Source organism: Sorex araneus, chromosome 4 (genome assembly GCF_027595985.1).
Source record: "Sorex araneus isolate mSorAra2 chromosome 4, mSorAra2.pri, whole genome shotgun sequence".
Taxonomy (NCBI): Eukaryota; Metazoa; Chordata; class Mammalia; order Eulipotyphla; family Soricidae; genus Sorex; species Sorex araneus.
The window spans coordinates 15,367,479-15,388,858 of NC_073305.1; the positions used below are offsets into that span (position 1 = coordinate 15,367,479).

At 55.4% G+C, this 21,380-nt stretch overlaps 1 protein-coding gene across 3 annotated transcripts in view; it reads right to left on the reverse strand.

Moving 5' to 3' along the window:
• COLQ (collagen like tail subunit of asymmetric acetylcholinesterase) overlaps positions 1-21,380 on the reverse strand; it is a 58,204-nt gene that overhangs the window by 29,188 nt on the left and 7,636 nt on the right. Inside the window, exons 1-3 of one of the 3 annotated variants that reach the window (XM_012931697.2) lie at positions 10,740-10,836; positions 2,432-2,547; positions 1,669-1,770 (exon numbers count right to left, since the gene is read on the reverse strand). In XM_012931697.2, the coding sequence (XP_012787151.2) occupies positions 1,669-1,770; positions 2,432-2,547; positions 10,740-10,815 (294 nt within the window). In that variant the 5' untranslated portion in view covers positions 10,816-10,836. Of the gene's footprint in view, positions 1-1,668; positions 1,771-2,431; positions 2,548-10,739; positions 10,837-21,380 lie in introns of those variants that run through there. The other 2 variants (XM_004603809.2, XM_004603810.2) reach the window with 2 other exon arrangements.

The window sequence follows — 21,380 nt, forward strand, 5'->3', positions numbered from 1 at the left end:
TCAGGTTTAAGCCCTCGCCCTTCACCAGCCCCTGCCCCTGCACCCAGCCTCTCTTTGGGCCCCGACACAGTAAAACGGGGGAGAAAGCGCTGGCCCCCTGCAAATCTCTATTCCTCCAGTGCCCAAGAAACCCTGGGGTCTCTCAGAGATGGGCCCACAGCTGGCCAAGCCCTGCCCCAACACATGAAGGCCGGGGCGGGGGTGGGGAGGAGAGAGAGCAGCAACAGGACAGAGGAAGCGATAGGAGTGAAAGGAGGAATCCCTCAGAGGATTGAAGTGGCCATTGGGGAGGTGCCATGGGGAGGTGAGGAAGGCTTTGCTAAGGGGGCAGCAGATGACATTCTGAGTGATAAAAAGGGGCCCTGGGGAGATGCTGAGGGCAGTGTGAAGAACTGGCCCAGAACAGACCACAGGAATCAATTTAGCTTTCTCAAGACTCTTTACAGGAGCCCGCATGGCAGAATAACTTGATTTTCTGCCCCTGAGCAAAGAATTCGGATACAGGCACCCCGGGTCGCAAGAAGGGTGGTGGTCAGACCAGATAAACAGACCCATATCACAAGACCCATATCACAAGACCCATATCACAAGATCCATATCACAAGACCCAGGACTGCCCCCAGAACCGGGACATTCCTGAATATTGGCGCGAATACTGATCTCTAGAACCATAGGCTAAGGAGTGATGTCCTTTTAAATGGATTGGTTAAGAAAGTTTGTAATATTACAAATCTATTGGCAAGGGAATGCGCGGGCTCTGCTGTAAAGGCTGGGGAAAGAAGGCCTATATAAGATCTCTTTTGGAGAAGCTCGGGGTCTTTTGCCCAACCTGCTGGACCTGCGTGTCCGCGTAGGCGGCTGGACCCTGGCTAGCCAGTCTTACAATAAATGCTGCTTGCTGTTTGCAGTCTTTGGAGTCTCTTTGTCATTATAGGGAGATCTCGATTTGCGCCCTAACAGCAGGACCTCTGCTGGAGCAGGTCCTGGGGGGATGTGGGGCTGAAAGGAGCTGGGGGTGCTGATATGGGGGCTGAGACTGTCAGGCATAAGCCAGGGTGCCTTTGTCTTTTAATTTGCCCGTGATGGGCAGCCACAGCAGGTGACCAGGAGGGGCAACATCATTCCTAAAGCATCAGGAGCAACTCCCAGGCCTCCTTCCCCTCCCCACGGCAGGCCCAGAAGCCCAGACCAGTGGATTTCTCCCCGAAGGCAGCGGCGGGTCTGGGGAACTCGGGGTGGTGTAGAAAATCCTTTCTCGGGCCTGAGGCTTGTTCCCTCCAGCTTTGGCGGGGCAGGGGCACCGCTTGGTAGCTGGGCCCTGAGTCTATCTGCGCTCAGCAAGCTCGGGGCTGCATCTGCCTTCCAACCCTCAACACAAGCACCCCTGGGGTGAGGTCAGAGGTCGCTCAAGGGGCAACTGGCCGTCACCAAGAGTCTGGTAGTTATAAGAACCGCCACGGCATCTCATGCTGGTCACCTCCTCCCCTCAGGCCGGACCGAAAGGGTCACGATTAGCCCCGACCCCCCACCCGGCGTGCGGAGGGTATGAAGGCAGGAGCACGAGAAGAGGAGGAGAGTGGGCAGGGGAAGAAAACTCCGATCCTGCAGGAAGGGGCTTCCCTGCCCGCCCGAGGAGGCGGTGGAGGGGGCTTGGCGCAGAGCACCCACCTGGGGGCCCGGGGGCCCGGGCGAGCTCAGCGATCCATGGGCGCACGGGGCCTGCGTGGACTCCAGCTCCAGGATGAGAGTCTTCAGGTCTGAGGAGAGAAGCTCCAAAGCGAAATGACGCGAGTCGCAGGTCAGACTTGGGGGACAGAGGAGGGTGGGCCCGCCTCCCTGGACCAGACCTGCTCTGCGACAGGAGGGTCCCCAACACTCCGCAGGCACCCCACGAAGGCCACTGGTTTCTGACCTCACCTGTGCTCTGGGGCTGCACCCGACTTGAGCACATGACAGAGGCCGTGACCGCATGGGGGACCTGGACCTGACGTCCCGAGCAGGACTGTCGCTCGGAGACCCGCCAAAGGCCGGTCACCCACACAGGCCACACTGCCACAAAGCAGAGGCCGCCTCAACCGGATCCAGGCACCCAGGATATCCATGACGGAGGCGGGCTTTCTCCCCAAGACTTCCCTACGTCGGCAGAGTAGAACGTGCGTACTGACAGGCATCTTTACTTCTGCCTGCAGCCCCGAGGGTCAGACCCGGGGCCTCCCGCCAACCCTGCTCAGACCGTGGGGGAAGGAGACCGGCCCGAAGCTGCAAAATGTCCAGAGTCCAGGCCCCAGCCTGGGGCCTAGAGTCAAAGGCAGATTCCCTCCGAGACGACTCTGTCAGGGGAAACCTCGGCGGGATGGGGGAGTTGGGGTGGGCCCCTGGGTGGGCCCCGAGGGGTTCCACGTCCATTCTCTCACGACCCCCTTCGACTCACCAGATTGCGGCCCCCTCTGAAGAACGGTGGTGGTGGGAACAAGGGGGGCGGCGGGGGCGTCAGCCGGCAGCAGGCTCTGTGGCTGCTCCGCTTCTTCTGCTCCAGGCCCGGAAGCGCTGCTCAGAGAGGGCCCCGTCAGCGTGGAGGCGGCCCCGCGGGCCACCCTGCCCCGGACAGCTGCTGCAGCCCCCCCCCCTCACCTCCCGCTGGGTGCTTAGGCCTGGCCTCCCCGCTCCGGCTGAATGAGAGGGTTCAAGAACACAGGCAGAAGGACCCCACTAGAAGGCTCGTGTCTCCTCCAGACCCCGACGTGTCCCTTTGCACCATTGACAGGTTATGTGTCTGCCCCGCCCCAAGCCTCCTCAGGAGAGCCACCAGGCCCCGTCTGTTCCCAGGGGTGCAGGAGGAAGTGCTCGTGGAGGGACCCGGAACCTTCCTTCAAACCCACGTTTGGACATTTGGGGGGGTTCTCCACGCTCAGTGTCAGACCTCTTACTTGCCTACCAGCACACTGCCCAGAGATGTCCACAGAGAGAACACAGCCCAGCAGCCGGCATGCGGGTCCTGACAAAGATGCCCCAGACAACATACACACACTCACACACACACATACACACACATACACACATACACACAGACACACACAGACACACACATAGAGACTCACATGCACACATATACACACATACACATACACACATGCACACAAATACACACAGACACACAGACACATATACACACATGCACAAAAACACACACATGCACACACATACACATACATACACACTACACACATACACACATACATACATACACAAATACACACAGACATACATACACATACACACACATTTACACACACATACACACATATACACAGACATGCACACACATACACACACACACACGCGCACACACACACTCACACACATGCTCTGAGCTGCTTCCACTCCTGGCCACCGGCCTGACTGTGTCTAAATCTTCCAGGACCCCCAGAGCCTGAGCTCCTGCCCCTGCCTGGCTCCCTCTGCTGGACGCGGTGTCCGGGCAGGTGGGGGGTGGCTCACAGGTGGTCCTGGGTGGTCATTGCTAGACAACAGCCACGTGACCAGCTTCACGTCGCCATCCTGCTACTCCGAAGTTAGGCTCGCACCACTCACGCCCCAGAGGGACAGAACGAAAAGGAGGCAAGTGGCAAGTGTAGGTGAACCGCCAGGATGACCAGGACTCTCACACCTCGCAGTGGGAGGGCCAGCTGGCTCTTTGGGAAGCTGGTGGACACTGACCGCTAGAGCTGCATGTGGGAAGGACCTGGGCCCACCAACCCTGCTCTCAGTGCCTACCAGCGGAAAAGTCGGCGTCCGGTCCCCCAGAACACACATGCCTGGAGACGTACGGCAGTGGCGGTCAGAGTGCCCACAGCTGGCCCCAGGAGGAGACCCTCACCCCTCCCCCAGCGGCTGGACTCAGGACATCCCAGGGGCCAGTGTCCCCCACGCTGTCTGCCCCGTGCTCGAGGCTCACCCTCACTCAGCAGGAAACCGGGGGTCTCCCTCAAGGCCTCCAGGCTGAGCATGGCACTTGGTCAGCTCCAGCACCCCAGCTTCCTCGTGCACTTAGTCTCGCCAGCCCGTGCCAATGGTCCTCACGTTTCAGACCCGGCAGCCCCTTTGGGAAGAAACATTTCAAAGGCGGCTTTCCTGTGCTGGAATGAAATGCACAGGTGATGCCTCGGACAACCCCCTCCCCCCCACCCCCCGAAGCCTTCGATCTAATACTCTGAATACTAAAAAGAGATGGGAGGAGGTGACTTTCCTTTTGGCTTTGAAGAGGCTGGACACAACTATGTCGGGAGCCAGATGCTTGGTCCCAGATGTGACCTCACAATGAAGCAAGAGCAACGAATCCAGGTAACAGTGTCCACGAATCCTAAGTACTACTACAGGTGACCTCTGAGCACAGAGTCAGGAGTGACTGCTGAGCACTGCCAAGTTTAGCCCTAACCTCCGCCCGAAAAAGGAAGGAAGGAAGGAGGGAAAAAAGGAAGGCCCAGAGGGGGGCGGATGAGAGCCCTCCCCACCCCAAGAGACCCAGCCCTGGCAGTCGAAAACCTCCACAGCCCAACCGCCTCCATGCTCAAGGCCGCTCCCCACACACTCAGACTGAGCTTCACACACAAGTGAACCTATTCCTGGACCGCGTGGCCACATTTGTGGCCACACAACACATCACAAGACACTCCCTACCCATTCTCCAAGACTACTGCACCACATTTTATGGGATTCAAATAGTAGGCAACCAATCATAGAGGGAAATATATACATATGCATATTTTTTTTCAGATATATATACGAAAATTCACATCACTCAACCTTCAACAACATGTTAGTGATATCCTAAAAAAGGTCTTAATGGCTTCTGCCTAAATAGAACAATCTTCACACTGTTTCCTCTATGGATACTTTTCTGTAGCATTTCAGTAGTTTTTCATAACAAACAAAACAAAATATATTATTTCAGTTGCGCTTTGGGACAGGGCTTGGTGCTTGGGATGGAAACATCTCGAATATGGTGGTGGGAAGGTGTAATGGTGGTGGGATTTGAGTTTGAATATTAAATGTAATCAAATACTGTGAACTGCCTTATAAAATACAAAAGTTTTTGAAAAAAGGAAGGAAGGCAGGAAGGGAGGGAAGGAGGGATGAAAGGACGGACAGAGGGAGGGAGAGAGGGGGGAGGGAGGGAGGGAGGGAGGGAGGGAAGAGCAGCTTGAGAACCAGGGAGCTGGGACAATGCCGGGGCAGGGGCAACGGTGGCCAGGGTCTGAGATGGAGAAGGCGAACACGGCTTCAGGGGAAATGGCCCAGAAGGCATTAGACATGTGTCCATTCAGTTGCTTTGCCAGGCCTTAGTGGGGGTAAAGGGGTCAGGCAAAAAGACCCCTCCATGTCCCATGACTAGTCCCTGAGTCATGGGACTAGTGCTGCCAAGATCCGTCCACTTAGATCCCACCCCTACGCCCCCACATCCCGCCCAGTGCCAAAAGACTCATCATTTCTTAAGAATTGCCATGGCTGCCTCCACCAGGAAGCCCTGCTGGACTTCTCAGGCTAAGACCAAGTTTTGCTCAGTTAGCTTCTATTGGTGGGGTGACACAGTTTCTTTGTCTCCTCCTGATCACACTAGGGAACAGGAGCCAGGTTTTGTCCCTAGGGTCTGACACTGGGCCTCGCACATCCCCGAGTCAGTTCATACTGCTAGGCTAATTGAAAAATCAATCAATCTCACTCTCTCCCCGGTACCATGTAAGTGCTCCCCACATATAAACTCACCCCCTCGACCCCCAGAGAGCTCAGTGGGCAAAGTGCAGGTTTTGCAAGCAGGAGGCTGGCGGGGGTGGGGGGTGTTCTTTTGTTGTTGTTGGTGTTTGTTTGGGGGTCACACGCAGCAGTGCCCAGGGCTGACTCCTGGTTCTGCACTCAGGGATCACTCTTGGCAGTGTTTGGGCGACCCTGGGGGGTGCCGAGGTCAACCACATGCAAGACAAAAGCCGTACCCGCCATAGTACGTCTCTGGCCCCAAGAAGGCCCAGATTCAGTCCTGGACACCGCAGTTCCCCGAGCAGCACCGGGAGTGACCTGGATGACCCAAGCACAGAGCCAGGAGGAGCCCCCAAGCACTACTGAGTGTGACCCCCAAACCAGTAAAGAAATGAAAAGAAACGCATCCTTTCCACCTACCCTCACCACCGCTCTGTGAGCCTCTGTCGGGATGGTCATCACGGGCCCCGTCGTACAGACGAAGCCCCTGAGGCCCAGAGAAGCAGCAGCTGGCCCAGGGGCACACGGGAGTTTGTGCCGAGCCAGGCCTGGCCCTGTGCACTGGCCCCAGCTGCCTCCCTCCCGCACTGTGGCTGCCCGTGGAAGGACCATGGGGCGCGGGGCCCTGACCAAAGCCCATCGGGAACGTGTGGGCACTAACTAATGCAGAGCACTGAGGAGGAAGCAAGCAGGGCGAGAGCCCGGGAAACATCAGGTAGGGGATCTACTCTCCAGGTTGCAGCTCTGCTCTGCACGGAAACTGCCCGGACGCCAGGGTTGCTCCAGGACCCCCTGAGTGTTTCCTAGCAGAGGAGACCAGAGGAGGACAAACACGGTGGACTCGTGCACAGGCCCTGCAAGTCGGAATCCCTGCACGACCCACATGCCGAGGCCAGCCCAGAGTGTGCGCCTTCCTCGGACCCCTCCACCACGTGTGGAGCACCCAGCTAAAGAGCAGGTGGGCATCGCAGCCAAGGGCTCACGGCCCCTGCTCATGGCGATGAACACCAAGGGAAAGGGGAAAGAAAAGAAAGCGTGTGTTCTGGAAACACCCTGAGTGCCTGAAACTGGTTAAAGGAACTGTGGTACATCTACACAATGGAATACTGTGCAGCTGTTAGGAAGAATGAAGTCATGAAATCTGCATAAAAGTGATGGACATGGAGAGTATCATGCTAAGTGAGATGAGTCAGAAAGAGAGGGGCAGACACAGAATGACAGCGCTCATTTGTAGAATATAAAATAACATAGTTTGAGACTAACACCCAACGACAGTAGAGACAAGGGCCAGGACGATTGCTCCACGGTTGGAAGTCTGCCTCATGAGCTGAGGGAGAAGGTAGCTGGGATAGAGAAGGGATCACTAAGTCAGTGATGGTTGGAGGGGTCACTCGGGGTGGGAGATGTTTGCTGAAAGTAGATAAAGGACCAAACATGATAGCCTCTCAGTATATGTATTGCAGACCATAATGCACCAAAGCAGAAAGAGAGTAAGAGAGAAAATGGCTGCCATAGAGACAGGGGTGGGGTGAGGATGGTCAGAGGGATACTGGGGATATTGGTGGTGGAAAATGTACACTGGTGGAGGGATGGGTGTTAGAACATTGTATGACTGAAACTCAATCATGAAAGCTTTGTAACTGTATCTCTCGGTGATTCAATTAAACATGAAGAAAGAAAGAAAGAAAGAAAGAAAGAAAGAAAGAAAGAAAGAAAGAAAGAAAGAGAGAGAGAGAGAGAGAGAGAGAGAAAGAAAGAAAGAAAGAAAGAAAGAAAGAAAGAAAGAAAGAAAGAAAGAAAGAAAGGAAGAAAGGAAGGAAGGAAGGAAGGAAGGAAGGAAGAAAGAAAGAGAGAGAGAGAGAGAGAAAGAAAGAAAGAAAGAAAGAAAGAAAGAAAGAAAGAAAGAAAGAAAGAAAGAAAGAAAGAAAGAAAGAAAGAAAGAAAGAGGAAGAAAGAAAGAAAGGAAGGAAGGAAGGAAGGAAGGAAGGAAGGAAGGAAGGAAGGAAGGAAGGAAGGAAGGAAGGAAGGAAGGAAGGAAGGAAGGGAAAAGAAAAAAGGAAAATGTGTTTTGTTTTGTTTTTCTCAGAACCCATATTAGTTTGAGCCACAGCCGCACCTCAGACCTCTGGGGTTGGGGGTCAGGGGACGTTTCTTGGGCATTTTTATGGTAGCAGGACAGTCTTGATCTGCCCGAGTCTGGCCTGATGTTGGGGGCCCTGCATCCATGTTCTTCTGTGAAACTCCGTGTCTGACAGGAGCCCTCCCTCCCCCAGGCCCCGCAGTGTGTGTGGCAGGCACTCTGCAATGCTCCAGGTGGCCTTTTGCTTGCACGGTGGCAAACTGTGGCTCTCTCTTGTACATGACTGGACGGGAAGCCCAGTGGGAGGCCACCTTCGGGGTCTCCAAGTTTCTCTCGCAAAGTCAGAGGGAGGCAGCCAGCGGCAGGCCAGCTTCCGAGGCTCCCTCAGGCCTGGGGCACGTGCCGAGGGCTGGCAGCCCCCTTCAGCGGGGGCCGGGGCTGGGGACAGCGCTGTCCCCAGCCCTCTGGTCTCCGCGGACAGCTGAGGGCCAGGCTGCCTCTGTCCCAGGGCCGCTCCCCGCCGTGAACACCTGCGCGCATGGCCCGGGAGGTCCCCCTGCCCAGCCCCCTCCTTGCTACCTCTTCTCCCTCACCTTGTGTGGACTGCAATGCCCGTGTGTTTCCCCAATGCTGGTGGGGTGAGGGGGCAGGGGGACCACCACTGCATAAAGACCCTGCATAGCTGAAAAGCAGTCGAGTCCCTAATTTCCTCCTGGCAACGGCAGGGAACGGAGCTCACCCGTTGCTTTGCCCTCCGGAGGCCTCTGCCCGGTGTCCCCGCTCCCCGCTCTGCCTCACCCCGTCTCCCTTGACCTACTTCATCTTCAGCAAGTGAAGCCCGTGTGTTTCCACCCGCCCCTCCCCGGAGATGCTCGTTTTTAGCATCGTCTAGTTTATTTGCGGCTCATTCCAGCTCAGAATATTTCCATCAGGTGGATGTGTTTGGGGACAGCCCTTCCCCCGCCCCTCCCTTCCAGACAACTAAGCCAGGACTTCACATGTCTATTTTGGTGCCGTCCGAGCGCGGCCTGCGGGACTCTCTGGGGGCTCGGCTGCCCCGGGCGCCTCATGCCTGGGGCCCAGGCTGGAAAGTCCCTGCTGGCTCGGCTGTAATGGAAACAGTCGTGGAGTTTGTTTGTGCGCGCATGCGCATGTGCCATGGGTGCGCATGTGCGTGCCTGGGCGAGTGGGCATGCACGTGTCTGTGTGTGCCTGTGTGTTTGTGTGTGCATGTGTGCGCTTATAGCATGCAGAAACCCAGGAGCAGCATGTGATTCAGTCCCACTACAAACTGCCTGAAAAAAAATGGACCTTCAAGGTCCCAGTTTTAGGATGCAAAGGTTGTTTTTGTTTTTATTTTTAATTTTTTTTTTTTTGGTTTTGGGGTCAGACCCCGCAGTGCTCAGGACTTATTCTTGGCTCTGCACTTAGGACTCACTCCTGGCGGGGCTCCGGGCACCATACACAGCGCCAGGGATTGATCCTGGGTCAGCCTCATGCAAGGCAAGCGCCTTACCCACTGGATGGTCCCTCCAGCGCCGGGGACGTCAGTTTGTAGGCAGTTGGTGCCGTGGCGGCTCTCTGCGGCGGAGGCGTGAGGGTCTAACAGGCTTTGGGTGACTGTTCAGGTGTTTTGCTGTTGTTGCTGCTTTGACTTTGGGCCCCCACACCCGCTAGCGGGTTCTTGGAAAGTGATTCGCTCTGGCTGCCTCTGGGAACAGCGGGGGCTGGGCCCTAAGAGGGAGTCTGCGTGCACGTGGCCACTCACCAACGCTTCCATCTGAGACTCAGTTTCCTCATCTAACCTGCAAGGAGTGTGTCCCCCCCACCCCCTGGAGAGAATGGAGCACAGGGTCCTCGTGTCATTGCCTCTCGTGCCCACAACAACTGCCTTCAGAGTTTCTCCCCACTTTGCCCCAGCCCCCTCCAGCAAACGTGTCATCGGAAACCACATAGGAACGATGCGCCACAATCCCCGGGCTCTCCCAACTGGGGAAGGTCCCTGTGCAGCCCGGACTAATCACCTACAATCGCTCCTGCAGGAGGCAGGTTCTGTGGCTTCCTCCCTCCTCCTCCTCCTCCTCCTCCTCCTCCTCCTCCTCCTCTCCTGCTCCGGCTTTACCTGTTCATTGGCCCCTGAGTTTGCATGGGGATGAGCAGGAGGAGAGGGGGGTCGAGCCCACCTTCCCCATGTCACCATGTGTCCTCAATGGTCCCACACGGTGATGTGCCCATTGGTCCCAAGACTTCCCCAACCCCCAGATTCCGCCAATGTTCCTAGGACCCCTGCATGCAGACCCCATCGCAGCCCTCGAGGTGAGGCTGCACCCTCAGTGTTGACCTTGACTGACAGGGCCTGGCTGAAGCTGCTCTTCTTACAAACTGATGCAAAAGCCTGCAGGTGGGGGATGGGGGGCAGGCAAGGGCAACACCACCTGCAAAAGAAAACCTTTTTTTTTTTTTTGCAGGTGGGGTTGGGAGATAGCAGTTCCTGTCCCTTAGGTAGACCCAAGCGCCCCCAATCTGGAGAGGGATAGAGCTCTCGGTGCCCAGACCTCAGAACAGGAGGTCAGTGCAAAGCCGCAGGGGCAGAAGCCCCCAGCCTACCACCGCCAAGTCAAGGGCACAGAGAGACACCTGCAAATGCTCACATGCATACACGCATGCGCGCGCGCGCGCACACACACACACACACACACACACACACACACACACACTGATGCCACGTGTCCACCGACTCCACCGTCAGACCCTAGGGCCCTGCAGTTCTCAACTACCTGAGAAGTTTGAGAGAGAAACGCTGCTAAAGGCTATGGGAACAAATCTGCTTTTTCACCCCACCCCAAACACACACACACACACACACACACACACACACACACACACACACACACACTCATGAACTCACCCAGGCAGCACGCTGAGTAATACAGGAGCCCGGAAACCGTGAGCAGATGAGGGAGGCCGAGTGATGAGTTGGTCATCGTGGGCCAGGCCCGGGGCGGACTGGCCGAGAGCACTCGCCGGAGACAGGCTGCGATTCGTCACGCCCCTGGGGCTGCCGGCCACTCGGGGTGGGAGTTGGCCAATCCCGGCTTTGGTGTGGCTTCGGCCCCAGATGCCAGGGGTCCAGCGGCCAGTCCCGAGCTCTGGGAGCAGGAACGGGTGAGCCGCAGCTCTGCTCTGGTCTCTGCAGAAGCTGTGCTGGAGGGGCGGGGTGGGGGGGGTGTGCAGGTCTCAGCCCGGGGGAGGAGGTGAGGCCTGGAGCTGCAGCCCCTGGGGTTCCGAGCGACCCTGCAAACTGCGAGGAAGTGGAGTGTAATCCGCCCGACAGGCTGCTTTGCATTCGCCTCCCAAACTGCCGTGTCAATATGTTCTGGCAAGCCTCAAAGTCAACCCCCCCGCCGCTTCCTCTGGAGCCTGCTCTCCTCTCTGCTACAGGGAAGATCTTTATTGCCAGGGGTCTCGGCTGGCCCAGTGAGTGCGCCTTGGTGCTGCCAACAAGACTTAAGTAGGGGGTGGGGGAAATTAAAAGATCCATGCAGAGAGTGTTTTCCCAAGGGCTGGGGGGTGGGCGGTGGGCGGTGGCAGCCTTTGGAGAAGCAGCAGCCTGTCTATAGCATAAGAGAGTGGGCCAGAACGACGGCACAGTGGGGAGGGCGTTTGCCTTGCACTTGGCCAACCCAGGAGCCATGCCTGGCACCCCATAGGGTTCCCTGAGCACCATCACAGGAGCGATTCCTGAGTGCAGAGCCAGGAGTAAGCCCTGAGCAGTGCCAGGTTGGCCCCAAAGAAATAAAAGTGGGGCTGGAGCGATAGCACAGCGGGTAGGGTGTTTGCCTTGCACGCGGCCAACCCGGGTTCGATTCCCAGCATCCCGTAGGGTCCCCCGAGCACCACCAGGAGTAATTCCTGAGTGCATGAGCCAGGAGTAACTCCTGTGCATCGCCAGGTGTGACCCAAAAAGAAAAAAATAATAAAAATAAAAGGGGAGAAAAGTGGCAGATACCAACTCCATATGCATCTCTGCCTGACATGGGACCCCCCCCAACCCCACCCCCGGGAAAGAGAGTTCCCACACATGCCATATGCGAATGCAAGAGACAGGTGACTGGAACTCAGTGGGAGGCACTGTTTGTTTTTGTCTTCAGCTTTGTTAAGAACATGTGGCCTCACCACAGAAAAAGAAAACTTTTTTTTTCTGGAAAGGCAGACAGTAAATAACTGAGCTCTGTGGGCCCCGTGTGGCAGCCCAGGCCAGCTGTTGTAGCGGCAAGCAGCCACAGACATTACACAAAGGCACGAACGTGGTGTGTTACAAAAATAGGAGGCGGGTTGCAGGAGACCCTTAGGCTGCTGGTGTCGGCGCATGACCCGCCAAAGAAAGAACTCTTCCGGGGCAGGAGGTGGCTCCACGCCTAAGGTGCCCGCCTTCCAAGCATGTGGCCGTGGGTTCAGTCCCCCGTGCCGCCACCTGCACTGGGCATGATCCTGGCAGTACTGCAAACCATTTCTGGCTGCACCACATCTAGGCGTGTGTGAGCACCACCACGACAAGTAAAAAAGAGGGGGTGCACTGTTCCTAGGGCCGTGCTCCCAGTGATGTGTGTGCCACAACCCAGCGTGTGTGGGCAGCTGTGGTCACTGCAAACGCATCAACAGACGGAAGAAGAAGCGGAGGAAGGGCACTTCATTCATTCACTCGGGGCCTCAGTCTTGCAGAAACACACACACACACACACACACACACACACACACACACACACACACCTGGTTCCTGGTTCAGAGTACACAGTTCGGTGTGTTATGGAAAGGGAGGTAGCCCTTGGATCAGGAGAACTTGGGCTTGGTGGGGGGCTCCTGGTTTTGTCACCTCCGAGCTGCATGACCTTGAGAAAGTTTTACCATCTGTCCCCACAGCTTTTTAATCTGAAGAGGAATCTTTTTATTTTTCTTTTTGGGTCACACCTGGCGATGCACAGGGGTTACTCCCGGCTCTGCACTCAGGAGTTACCGTTACCCCTGGCGGTGCTCAGGGGACCATATGGGATGCTGGGGATCGAACCCGGGTCGGCCGCATGCAAGGCAAACGCCCTACCCGCTGTGCTATTGCTCCAGCCCCAGAAGGGGAATCTTTGAGACCCGCTTACAGGCTTTTGGGATTCTTAGCACAGAACGCAAACTCTTTTCCAACATTTTTTTCATAGATAAATTATGTGCCAGGTAGAAAACAGAAGTTTTATAAACAAGAGACTGGCATATTTGGAGGGATTGACAGGAAAGAAGGATACCAGTTGGGAGCAGGTACGTGTGAGAAATCAAGGAAAGCTGCTTGGAAGAGATGGCATTTTTGAGCTGAGCTTTGAAACGCAGAGATTTGCTGACACTGGTGGAAAAGCATAGAAAGAGAAGGGGTCAGCTCTCATCCTTCCCTAGAATATAGTTCTCTTTCTTCTCAGAAAATAGGTTATCTCAGAAAGCCACGGGAGGGTGCGGCTGAATCCGACTGCTGCAGAAATACCACCCACACCCCCTTTTCCTAACCCACCTGTGCCAGCTCATGGTCCTGCCGCTCCCCATTTCCCAAAGCTCCTTTAGAAGCCTCTTTGGAGGTGTAGGTTTCGTGGCACCTTTAGCACCGAATGCCTCCGTATTTTTACCATTTCGCTTCAGACTTTTCCTAAAGAGCTGATACAGTTGTACAGAAACCACCCAGCTGTCCTTGGTGTGTGATTATAAAAATGAAGGTGGCTGGGTTGCAGGGACGGCACGTCCTGCCCCACTCTGCGGGTCTCTGCTTTGAGCCTGAGGACATAGCTCACTCGTCTCTGCCTCTTTCTCGTCTAAGTTCCTCTCCTGTGCCTCTCTTCCTCAGCGTCTCTCCCTGCCTCTAGCATGGTCCCATTCTGTCTCTCCAAACACTAACAATTGAATCTCTATAAGTACTACACATATACCCAGCTACTTTTTTTTTGGGGGGGGGGTACTTTTTGGGGGAAGGGGCACTTTGGTGAGGGCACACCTGGCTATGCTCCGTGCTTACTCCTGTCATCCTCGGGGGACCCTCTGGGGCCAAGCTTCAAGCTGGAGTCGGCAGGAGGCAGAACAAGTGCCTTACTTCCTGTACTTTCTCTCCAGCCCCGACTTTATTGTTCTTTTCATCTACCACCCCCACCCCCCCCCCAGAAATGCCTGGGAGCCAGCAGCATTAAGATCTGACAGTGCCAGGGCATTAGACGATGCTGGGATGGGACTCCGGTTTTTCGTTGGTTGGTTTTATTATTGAATCACTGGGAGAGAGGCCCTTACAGAGTGGTTCATGACTAGGTTTCAGTCGTGCAGAGTTCCAGCACCCAACCCTCCAACCAGTGAACGTTTCCCAGCACCAGTGTTGGGACTCAGGGTTTGGCGAGGGTTAAGGCACGTGCTCCATCCTCTGAGTCATATCCACACCCCACGCAACTAACTGCTTTGAGCTCACCATGCCCGCCTGAGGTCCAGCGGCCGCTCTGTAGCCCGGCTTTGCTGTGGAACTGGGGACAGCTTAGTCCCCCTCTAGGCCTGTGTGCAAAATGGAAACACTGGGCCGGCTGAGCTCGGAGCCCTTCCCCGCTCTGGCACCTGGTAGGGCTGGGCCCGAGACGTACATGTCCCGTTCCTAAGGGCCCCGAGTGGGGCCGGCAGATCCTTCTCCCTCTTCGCTGCACCCCCTGCTCCCCGCCCAGCCTTCCAGGCCCTCCTGGCCTGCTCTGTCTGCTTCCTTGGCCTGGACACCGGCAGAGCTGTCCGCAAAATCTAATTCAGCAGAGAAGTTTCCAGGGCCTTCCGGCAGCTGTCAAAAGGTGTCAGGTTCACAGGACTGTGTCTTAATCGCAGCTCTGGGATTTATCAAGCCGGGGCAGGAGACCACGTCTGGAGCTGCACTTCCCTAGACACGGGTCCCTGCCACGCAGTCCAGCTCCAGGCCGACACCTCTGCAGTAGGGCTGCTGTGTCTCTAGCCAGCCCTGCCACAGAGAGCAGCGAGGCTGCGAGAACGCAGCGCGCTCCCCAGGGAGGGCTCCTGGGCCAGGGGACAAAGGCCTCTAGGCTTCAGGACAGAGTCTGGGGCACCTCAAGTCTGTGCCGCAACCCCAGGCCGGGGCAGGCAGAGGGGCGGGTTAGAGGTGGCAGCTTCTCCCGAGACACTGACAAGCAAAGACTCTCTGTGACCACACGCTCCAGGCCCTCAATAAGGACTCAAACTCGGGCGTCTGCTTCTGTCCAGCAAGACTCCTACCCAGTTAGTTTATCGTCTTCGTCACAGCCAGTGGCGGGCAGAGGCTACTTCTGACACTGCGCTCAGAGGTCGAGCCAGAGTTGGCTGCTCACAAGGCAAATCTGTAACTCCCGTCCTACCTCTCCGGCCCCCTGCCAAGACCATCGAGAGGAAATCGTGGCCCTTGAGGTCTGCTCACCCTCAGTGTTGGGTCAGGTTGCCCTGGCATTAGCCCTGCTCTGCTACTGAGGCATCCACCCTGGGCAAGAGTCCACGAGCATTCCAAATCCTTCGGTGGTGGGGGGTCCCCACCCCAACCCTACCAGGTCTGACTTAGTACCATCCTTGGGGATCAGCCTCATTTTCAGGCGAGAGCTAGATCTGGGGGTGCACCTAAGGTCACACACAGCCAGCGGGTAAGGCAGGGGTGAGGACTGAATCCAGCTGGAGACTTCTGGAAATCTGCTTCACCACACACACACAGAGAGGGTTACCCCGCACCAGGCAGAGAGGATCATCGAGAAACATGCAGGCACACGGCGGGGTTGGGGGGGTGTCTTGGCCTTTGAAGAGGCCGCTCCCCACCCTATTCTCCTACCTTTCCAACCACACTGACGCCCCTCCCCCACCGCACATCTATCCCAGAGTCCCGATGAGTCATTTTCCCTGACTGTCCAGCCACAGGGCACACGGCATGTGTGCCAGCGGCTCTCCATCAAGAGCCAGCGAGCTTCTCGGTTCAGTCCCCGAGTCCCATGGGAGGGTGACAGACCTGCCGCTCCCTCTGAATGCAACAGAACCGAAGATGGGTCCCGAGAGAAAGCACAAAGTGGAGGTCCCTTGCCTGGCAGGGGGCTTCCCCACGACCTTGGTTCAGATCCCAGCACCACGGAGGGTCTCCCAGGCAACTCCAGGTGTGGCCCCTGAGCATTTCTGGGTGTGGCCCCCAAACCAAACTGGAACAAGTACAAGAAGTGTTGGGTAAAGAGATCAAGGAAGGAGGGGACAGCACGGAAGGAAAGGTCACAGGGTCAGGGTAGGGGGTATCCTTGATCGCCAGGGTGCAAGAAGAGGTGCCAGCTGTCAGCAAAAAGCCTTTTGTTTCCTGCAGCTCTAGAAGCTGGAAGTCTGAGCTGCGGGCTCAGAAGTGTGGGTCTTTCCCAGCTTCTCTCCCTGGTTTGCAGAGGGCTGTCTGCTCCATGTCCTCACAGGGCTTTGTCCACCTGTCCTCATCGCCTCCTCTTCCAGGAAGCCCACTCATATTGACCCAAAGGCCACCCCCAACCGCCTGATTTTAGCTTCCTCAACCCTCCAGGCCTCAACTCCCCTCCAGTCTCACTCCCAGGTGGTGCTAGAAATTTGACAATGCCCTGTAAGGGTGCCCAACTCAACCCCATAACCATGGACGTATTCATATTCTTAAGACAATTATCCGCTTTTTTTTGGTGGAGGGAGTGTTTTTATTAATCATACACCAAAAAAGAACATAGGGTGGGCTGATAGTACAGGTGCAAGATGCTTGCCTTGCATATGGCCACCCGGGATAGGATCCCCGGCACCTCCTATGGTCCCCTGAGACCCGCCAGAGTGAGTCTTGAGCACAGAGCCGGGAGTAAACCCTGGTCACTGCCAGGTGTGGCCCCCCACACCTCCTCAATCCAATTTTTGAAATGTTAAATGGGGCCCAGAGACCCAGAAAATACCATCACAATGGTAAGGTTGGGGGTGCTTTGGTCCACCCCCTGTTGACATCTATCTGGGGGTCCCCTGAGAATTGCACACAGTGAGGGTACCAGAATTGCCTGAAGGAGTCTGTAGCCCCTCATTAGCACACCTGAAGCTCCTCCACAGGATGTGAGCAGCTTCTCCCCAGCACCCCTGGGCCCGCCTTGCCCAGGGAGGATAAAGGGCCTCTTTGGGGATTGGCCATTGTTTTCTCGGAAGTCATAGATCAACAGTGACTGTTCTGATGGGGAGAGCGATGCAGGGAGATGCAGAGAGACTGCCCCATCCCTCTTGCCTCTCATAAGGGAATCTTTTTTCTTTTTTTTTTTTGGCCCTTATCTGAAGGAAGGCATCTGCTTTTTGAGTTCAAGTTCTAATTCGACCAAATGGCATGTGGTAAATAGAGCGGGAGGAGGAGACAATGTCATTAGGGGCCCGGGAACAGCAGGAAGTCTCTCTGGGGCTGGCTGCGCCCTGGCTCCGAATTCGATTACTGCAGCCGGCATCAATCAGCCAGGAGGGCTATGGAATCTTCTGCTCCGGCCTGACAGCGGGAGCCCAGGGTTGTCGAGGGACTCGGAAGACCTGAGCCTGGGTCATGGATAAACCCTCCAGCCACCTGGACCCGGACGGAGGAGTATTTCCAACACGCGCTCCCCGGCGTAGCTGAGTGGAAAGCTCCTCAGTTTCCTGGCCCTCATTTTTCCACAGTGATATGTTAGCTCAGCCCACACCTGGGTTTCAAGCCCACAGTGCTCCTTGAGCCTTATCCCTTGAGCACCCCCATCATTGCCCCCTCTTCAGTATTTGTTGAGGCTTCTGCAGAAGGGAATAAGGAAGAGGCTGTGTCCCTGGGTACCCCTGGCTGCCCATTGGCACGGATGTTCCCATTTGCGTCACTGAGTCACTCAGATCCCTGATTCCACAAAGTGGAGTCTCTTGGGCTGACCCCTTTGAACTGAGCTTTGCTTTGGTGGGGGCTGGGGGACTCACCCTGCAGTGCTCAGAGCTTATTTCTGGCTCTGTCCTCAGGAATCTCGCCTGGTGGTGCTGGGAGCAACCTAGGATGGCCGTGTGCAGGGAAGTGTTTCACCTGCTGTACTAGCCCTCGGCCTGACAGAGCTTCTCATCTGAACAAGGGTGAGTGGGGAATCTCCGTTTCTGGAAATCCCCTCAACCCTCTCAGCTCCCAATTCCCAATGGCTGTTGTGTGTCCAACAGATTTAATTTTTTTATGGGGGTGAGGGCTCAGGGCTCTCTCCTGGCTCTGGGCTCAGGGACCACTCCTGGCGAGGTTTAGGGGGGAACCACCGAGGATCCTGGGGAATAAAACTTGTGTCACTGTGTCCAAGTCAGGTGAGATACTCAGGAGGATCTCACTGATCCGCCAACTGACTTTTTAAAACAAACCCAACGCCGTCAGACCTTGCGGTAAACGGGCTCTGCTTCATATGTGAAGGCATTTTTGCAGTGTGTTTAGGGCCAGGATGTGTGCAGAGTCCCTGTTTCGCAGCAGTGAGACCCCAAGTTGGGTCCCTAGTGGCACTCCACTTTGCTGAGCATGAGCAAGGCAGCACTGCCCTTGGGGTCCTCCCACGGTATGTGAGTGACCTTGGGCGTATCCCGTGCAGGACCCCTGGGCCTTGAGGCAAAGCAACAGAGAGAAGGGAAAAGGGAAAACAGACTTTGATTATAAGATATGATATGTTCATGCGACTCAAGATTCAAACAGGACAAGTGAGTCTCTGAAAACTCTCCCATCCAGGTCCCCATCCAACTGCTATCATTTTTTTTTTTACTTTTTGGGTCACACCCGGCGATGCTCAGGGGTTACTCCTGGCTCTGCACTCAGGAATTACTCCTGGTGGTGCTCGGGGGACCATATGGGATGCTGAGAATCGAACCCGGGTTGGCTGCGTGCAAGGCAAATGCCCTACCCTCTGTGCTATTGCTCCAGCCCCACTGCTATCATTTTGTTTCCAGTGTGTACTTCTAAAAATCTTGTGTGTCAGCTTGGAAACTGGCCTCACATGCTGGAGGAAATGGCATCTGAGATAGAGAAGGGAGCACCAAGTAGAGAATGTTGGGAGGACCCACTCGGGTAGTAAGATGCATGCCGAAAGGAGACTATAGACCAAACATGATGGCCACTCAATACCTCTATTGCAAACTACAACACCCAAAAGGAGAGAGAATGAAAGGGAATGCCCTACCACAGAGGAGGGGTGGGGAGCTGGGGGTTGGGGTGGGGTGGTGGGAGGGATACTGGGAACATTGGTGGAGGAGAATGGGCACTGGTGGAGGGATGTAAATGATCACTGTATGAGTGAAATGCAAACATGAAAGTTCATAAGTTTGTAACTGTACCTCACGGTAATTCACTAATAAAAAAAATTTAAATAAATAAATAAAAATCGTGTGTGTGTGTGTGTGTGTGTGTGTGTGTGTGGTGTTGTTGGTGGTGGTGGTGTTAGTGGTGGTGGTGGCAGCGGTGGTGGATTTTTGTTCTGAGGCCACACCTAGTGATGCTCAGGGCTTACTCTTGGCTCTGCTCTCAGGGGTCACTCCTGGCAGTGGGGGGCCCTTATCAGCTGGGGAGTGAACTCAGCTTGGCAAGTGCCCTCCCTGCTGTATCTTCCCGACCCCTCTAGAAATCTTTTATGTAGAAACAAGCAAATATGTAGGCATGCTATTTCCCCCTGTTTCTCAAAGGTTCCTTGACTCTCTATGCATATGATCCTTAGTTTCTTCACATTGTTTCCAAGACATTATTCTGTATAATTACATAAAGTGCATCTAGAGGGCGCTAGAGCAATAGTACAATGGGACCTTGCACATGTCTGACCTGGGTTTGACATGTGGTCAAACCTGGCATCCCATATGGTTCCCTGAGCATTGCCAAGAGTAATTCCTGAGTGCAGAGCCAGAAGGAACCCCTGAGCATCACCAGGTGTGGCCTGAAAACAAAACAAAACTAAAATAAAATAAATAAATAAAATGCAGAGGTAAAAATATATATCTACTTCTTGTGGGCTAGGGAGATGACTCAAAGGGCCAGAGTTCATGCTCAGCAGGCAGGAGACCCGGATTTGATCTCTGCACCCTCCAGTCCCCCGAATACCACCGGGAATCATGCCTGAGCTCCAAGTAGGGGTAGCCCCTAAGCCAGGTGTGGCTCCAAAAAAACAAATGAAGTATTTCATTTGCAAGCACCATAATTGGTTCACAGCCCGTGAGGTGTCTTTGAGCGACTCTGTCCAACGACTAATGTTGAGAGAGAGAGGCTGCATCTCAGTGGGAGCATCTGCCCCCCGTCTACTCTGCAGTTTTCTACAACAGTCCACAAGCTGCTGCCCACCACAGGGCTAGGAAGGTGGTACACCACGGGCCTACTTCATCTCCACAATCCTCCTCTGGTCCACAGTTCAGTCCAGACAGACTGTGTTTGTCCCCTCGTGCCTTCACCCACCAGTTAGGTGGTATCACACTTTTTTTTTTTGCTGTGCCATTTGACAGGTGAGAAAGAGGGTTTGAGTCTGCATTTGTCTCTCAGAGAAGGGGACTGAAGTTATTTGCATGTGTTTTCCAGCCATTTTCACTTGATAATTTCATACATTAAATCTTCATTTATAATTTATTCCGATGTAAGATCACTTGGTTTGCTTCATTTTCTAGGAGACATTTGACCTGTCTCCTGTTAACTCATGCAGAAAGTAAAACTATTCTCTTTTCTTCTCTTTTTGGGTCACACCCGGCGATGCACAGGGGTCACTCCTGGCTCTGCACTCAGGAATTACCCCTGGCCGTGCTCAGGCGACCATATGGGATGCTGGGAATCGAGCCTGGGTCGGCCGCATGCAAGGCAAACGCCCTAGCTGCTCTGCTATCGCTCCAGCCCCAAGAGCCAGTTTCAATGAGGACAGCCCTGTTCCTGTCCGCCTGTAGGCCCCTCATCGAAGGGCCACGAGCAAACACACCCAGAGGAGATCCAGTCACAGCCAAGAAAACTCAGCAGGACAGTTGGTTTCCGGGGAGACGGGGGGCATTGTGATACCTTCTCTGTCTTCTGGGCCCCTGGGAAATCACCACGTTCAGCCCAAGGGCTTCCGGGAACGTGTGTCCCAAGAGAGAGGCAGAAGCAGGAGCTCGTCCAGGGCTGCCTCCGGGGGCCGGGCTAGCGGTTTGGCGGGGAGGGGAGAAGAGAGAAGGGTTGCAACAATGTCCTGGGTGTCTCTCCCCTTCGCTCCTCGCTGCCTTCGGACCCAGCTGGTTCCTGAAGCAAAGCCCTTCGCAGCCCAGAGGCCTCTCCTCCAGCTGTCACAAGGCTGGTGCTTCTGCGGGTCGCTGGGGATACGTGTGGGCTTGAATGGAGCTCCGTGCTCCGGGTGGAGATGGACGGGCGCCAGGGGTATTTTTAAAGTCATCTGGAACACTGGCACCCCGAGCAGCTAGTGTAGCACGGCTACTGCGAGGGGCTGCCAGAGGGAGGGACAGAGGCCACCCTCCTCTTTTCGCCTCCCCTCGCTGGGCAATGAGAGCCGAAAATTCACGCTAGGGTTGCACTTTG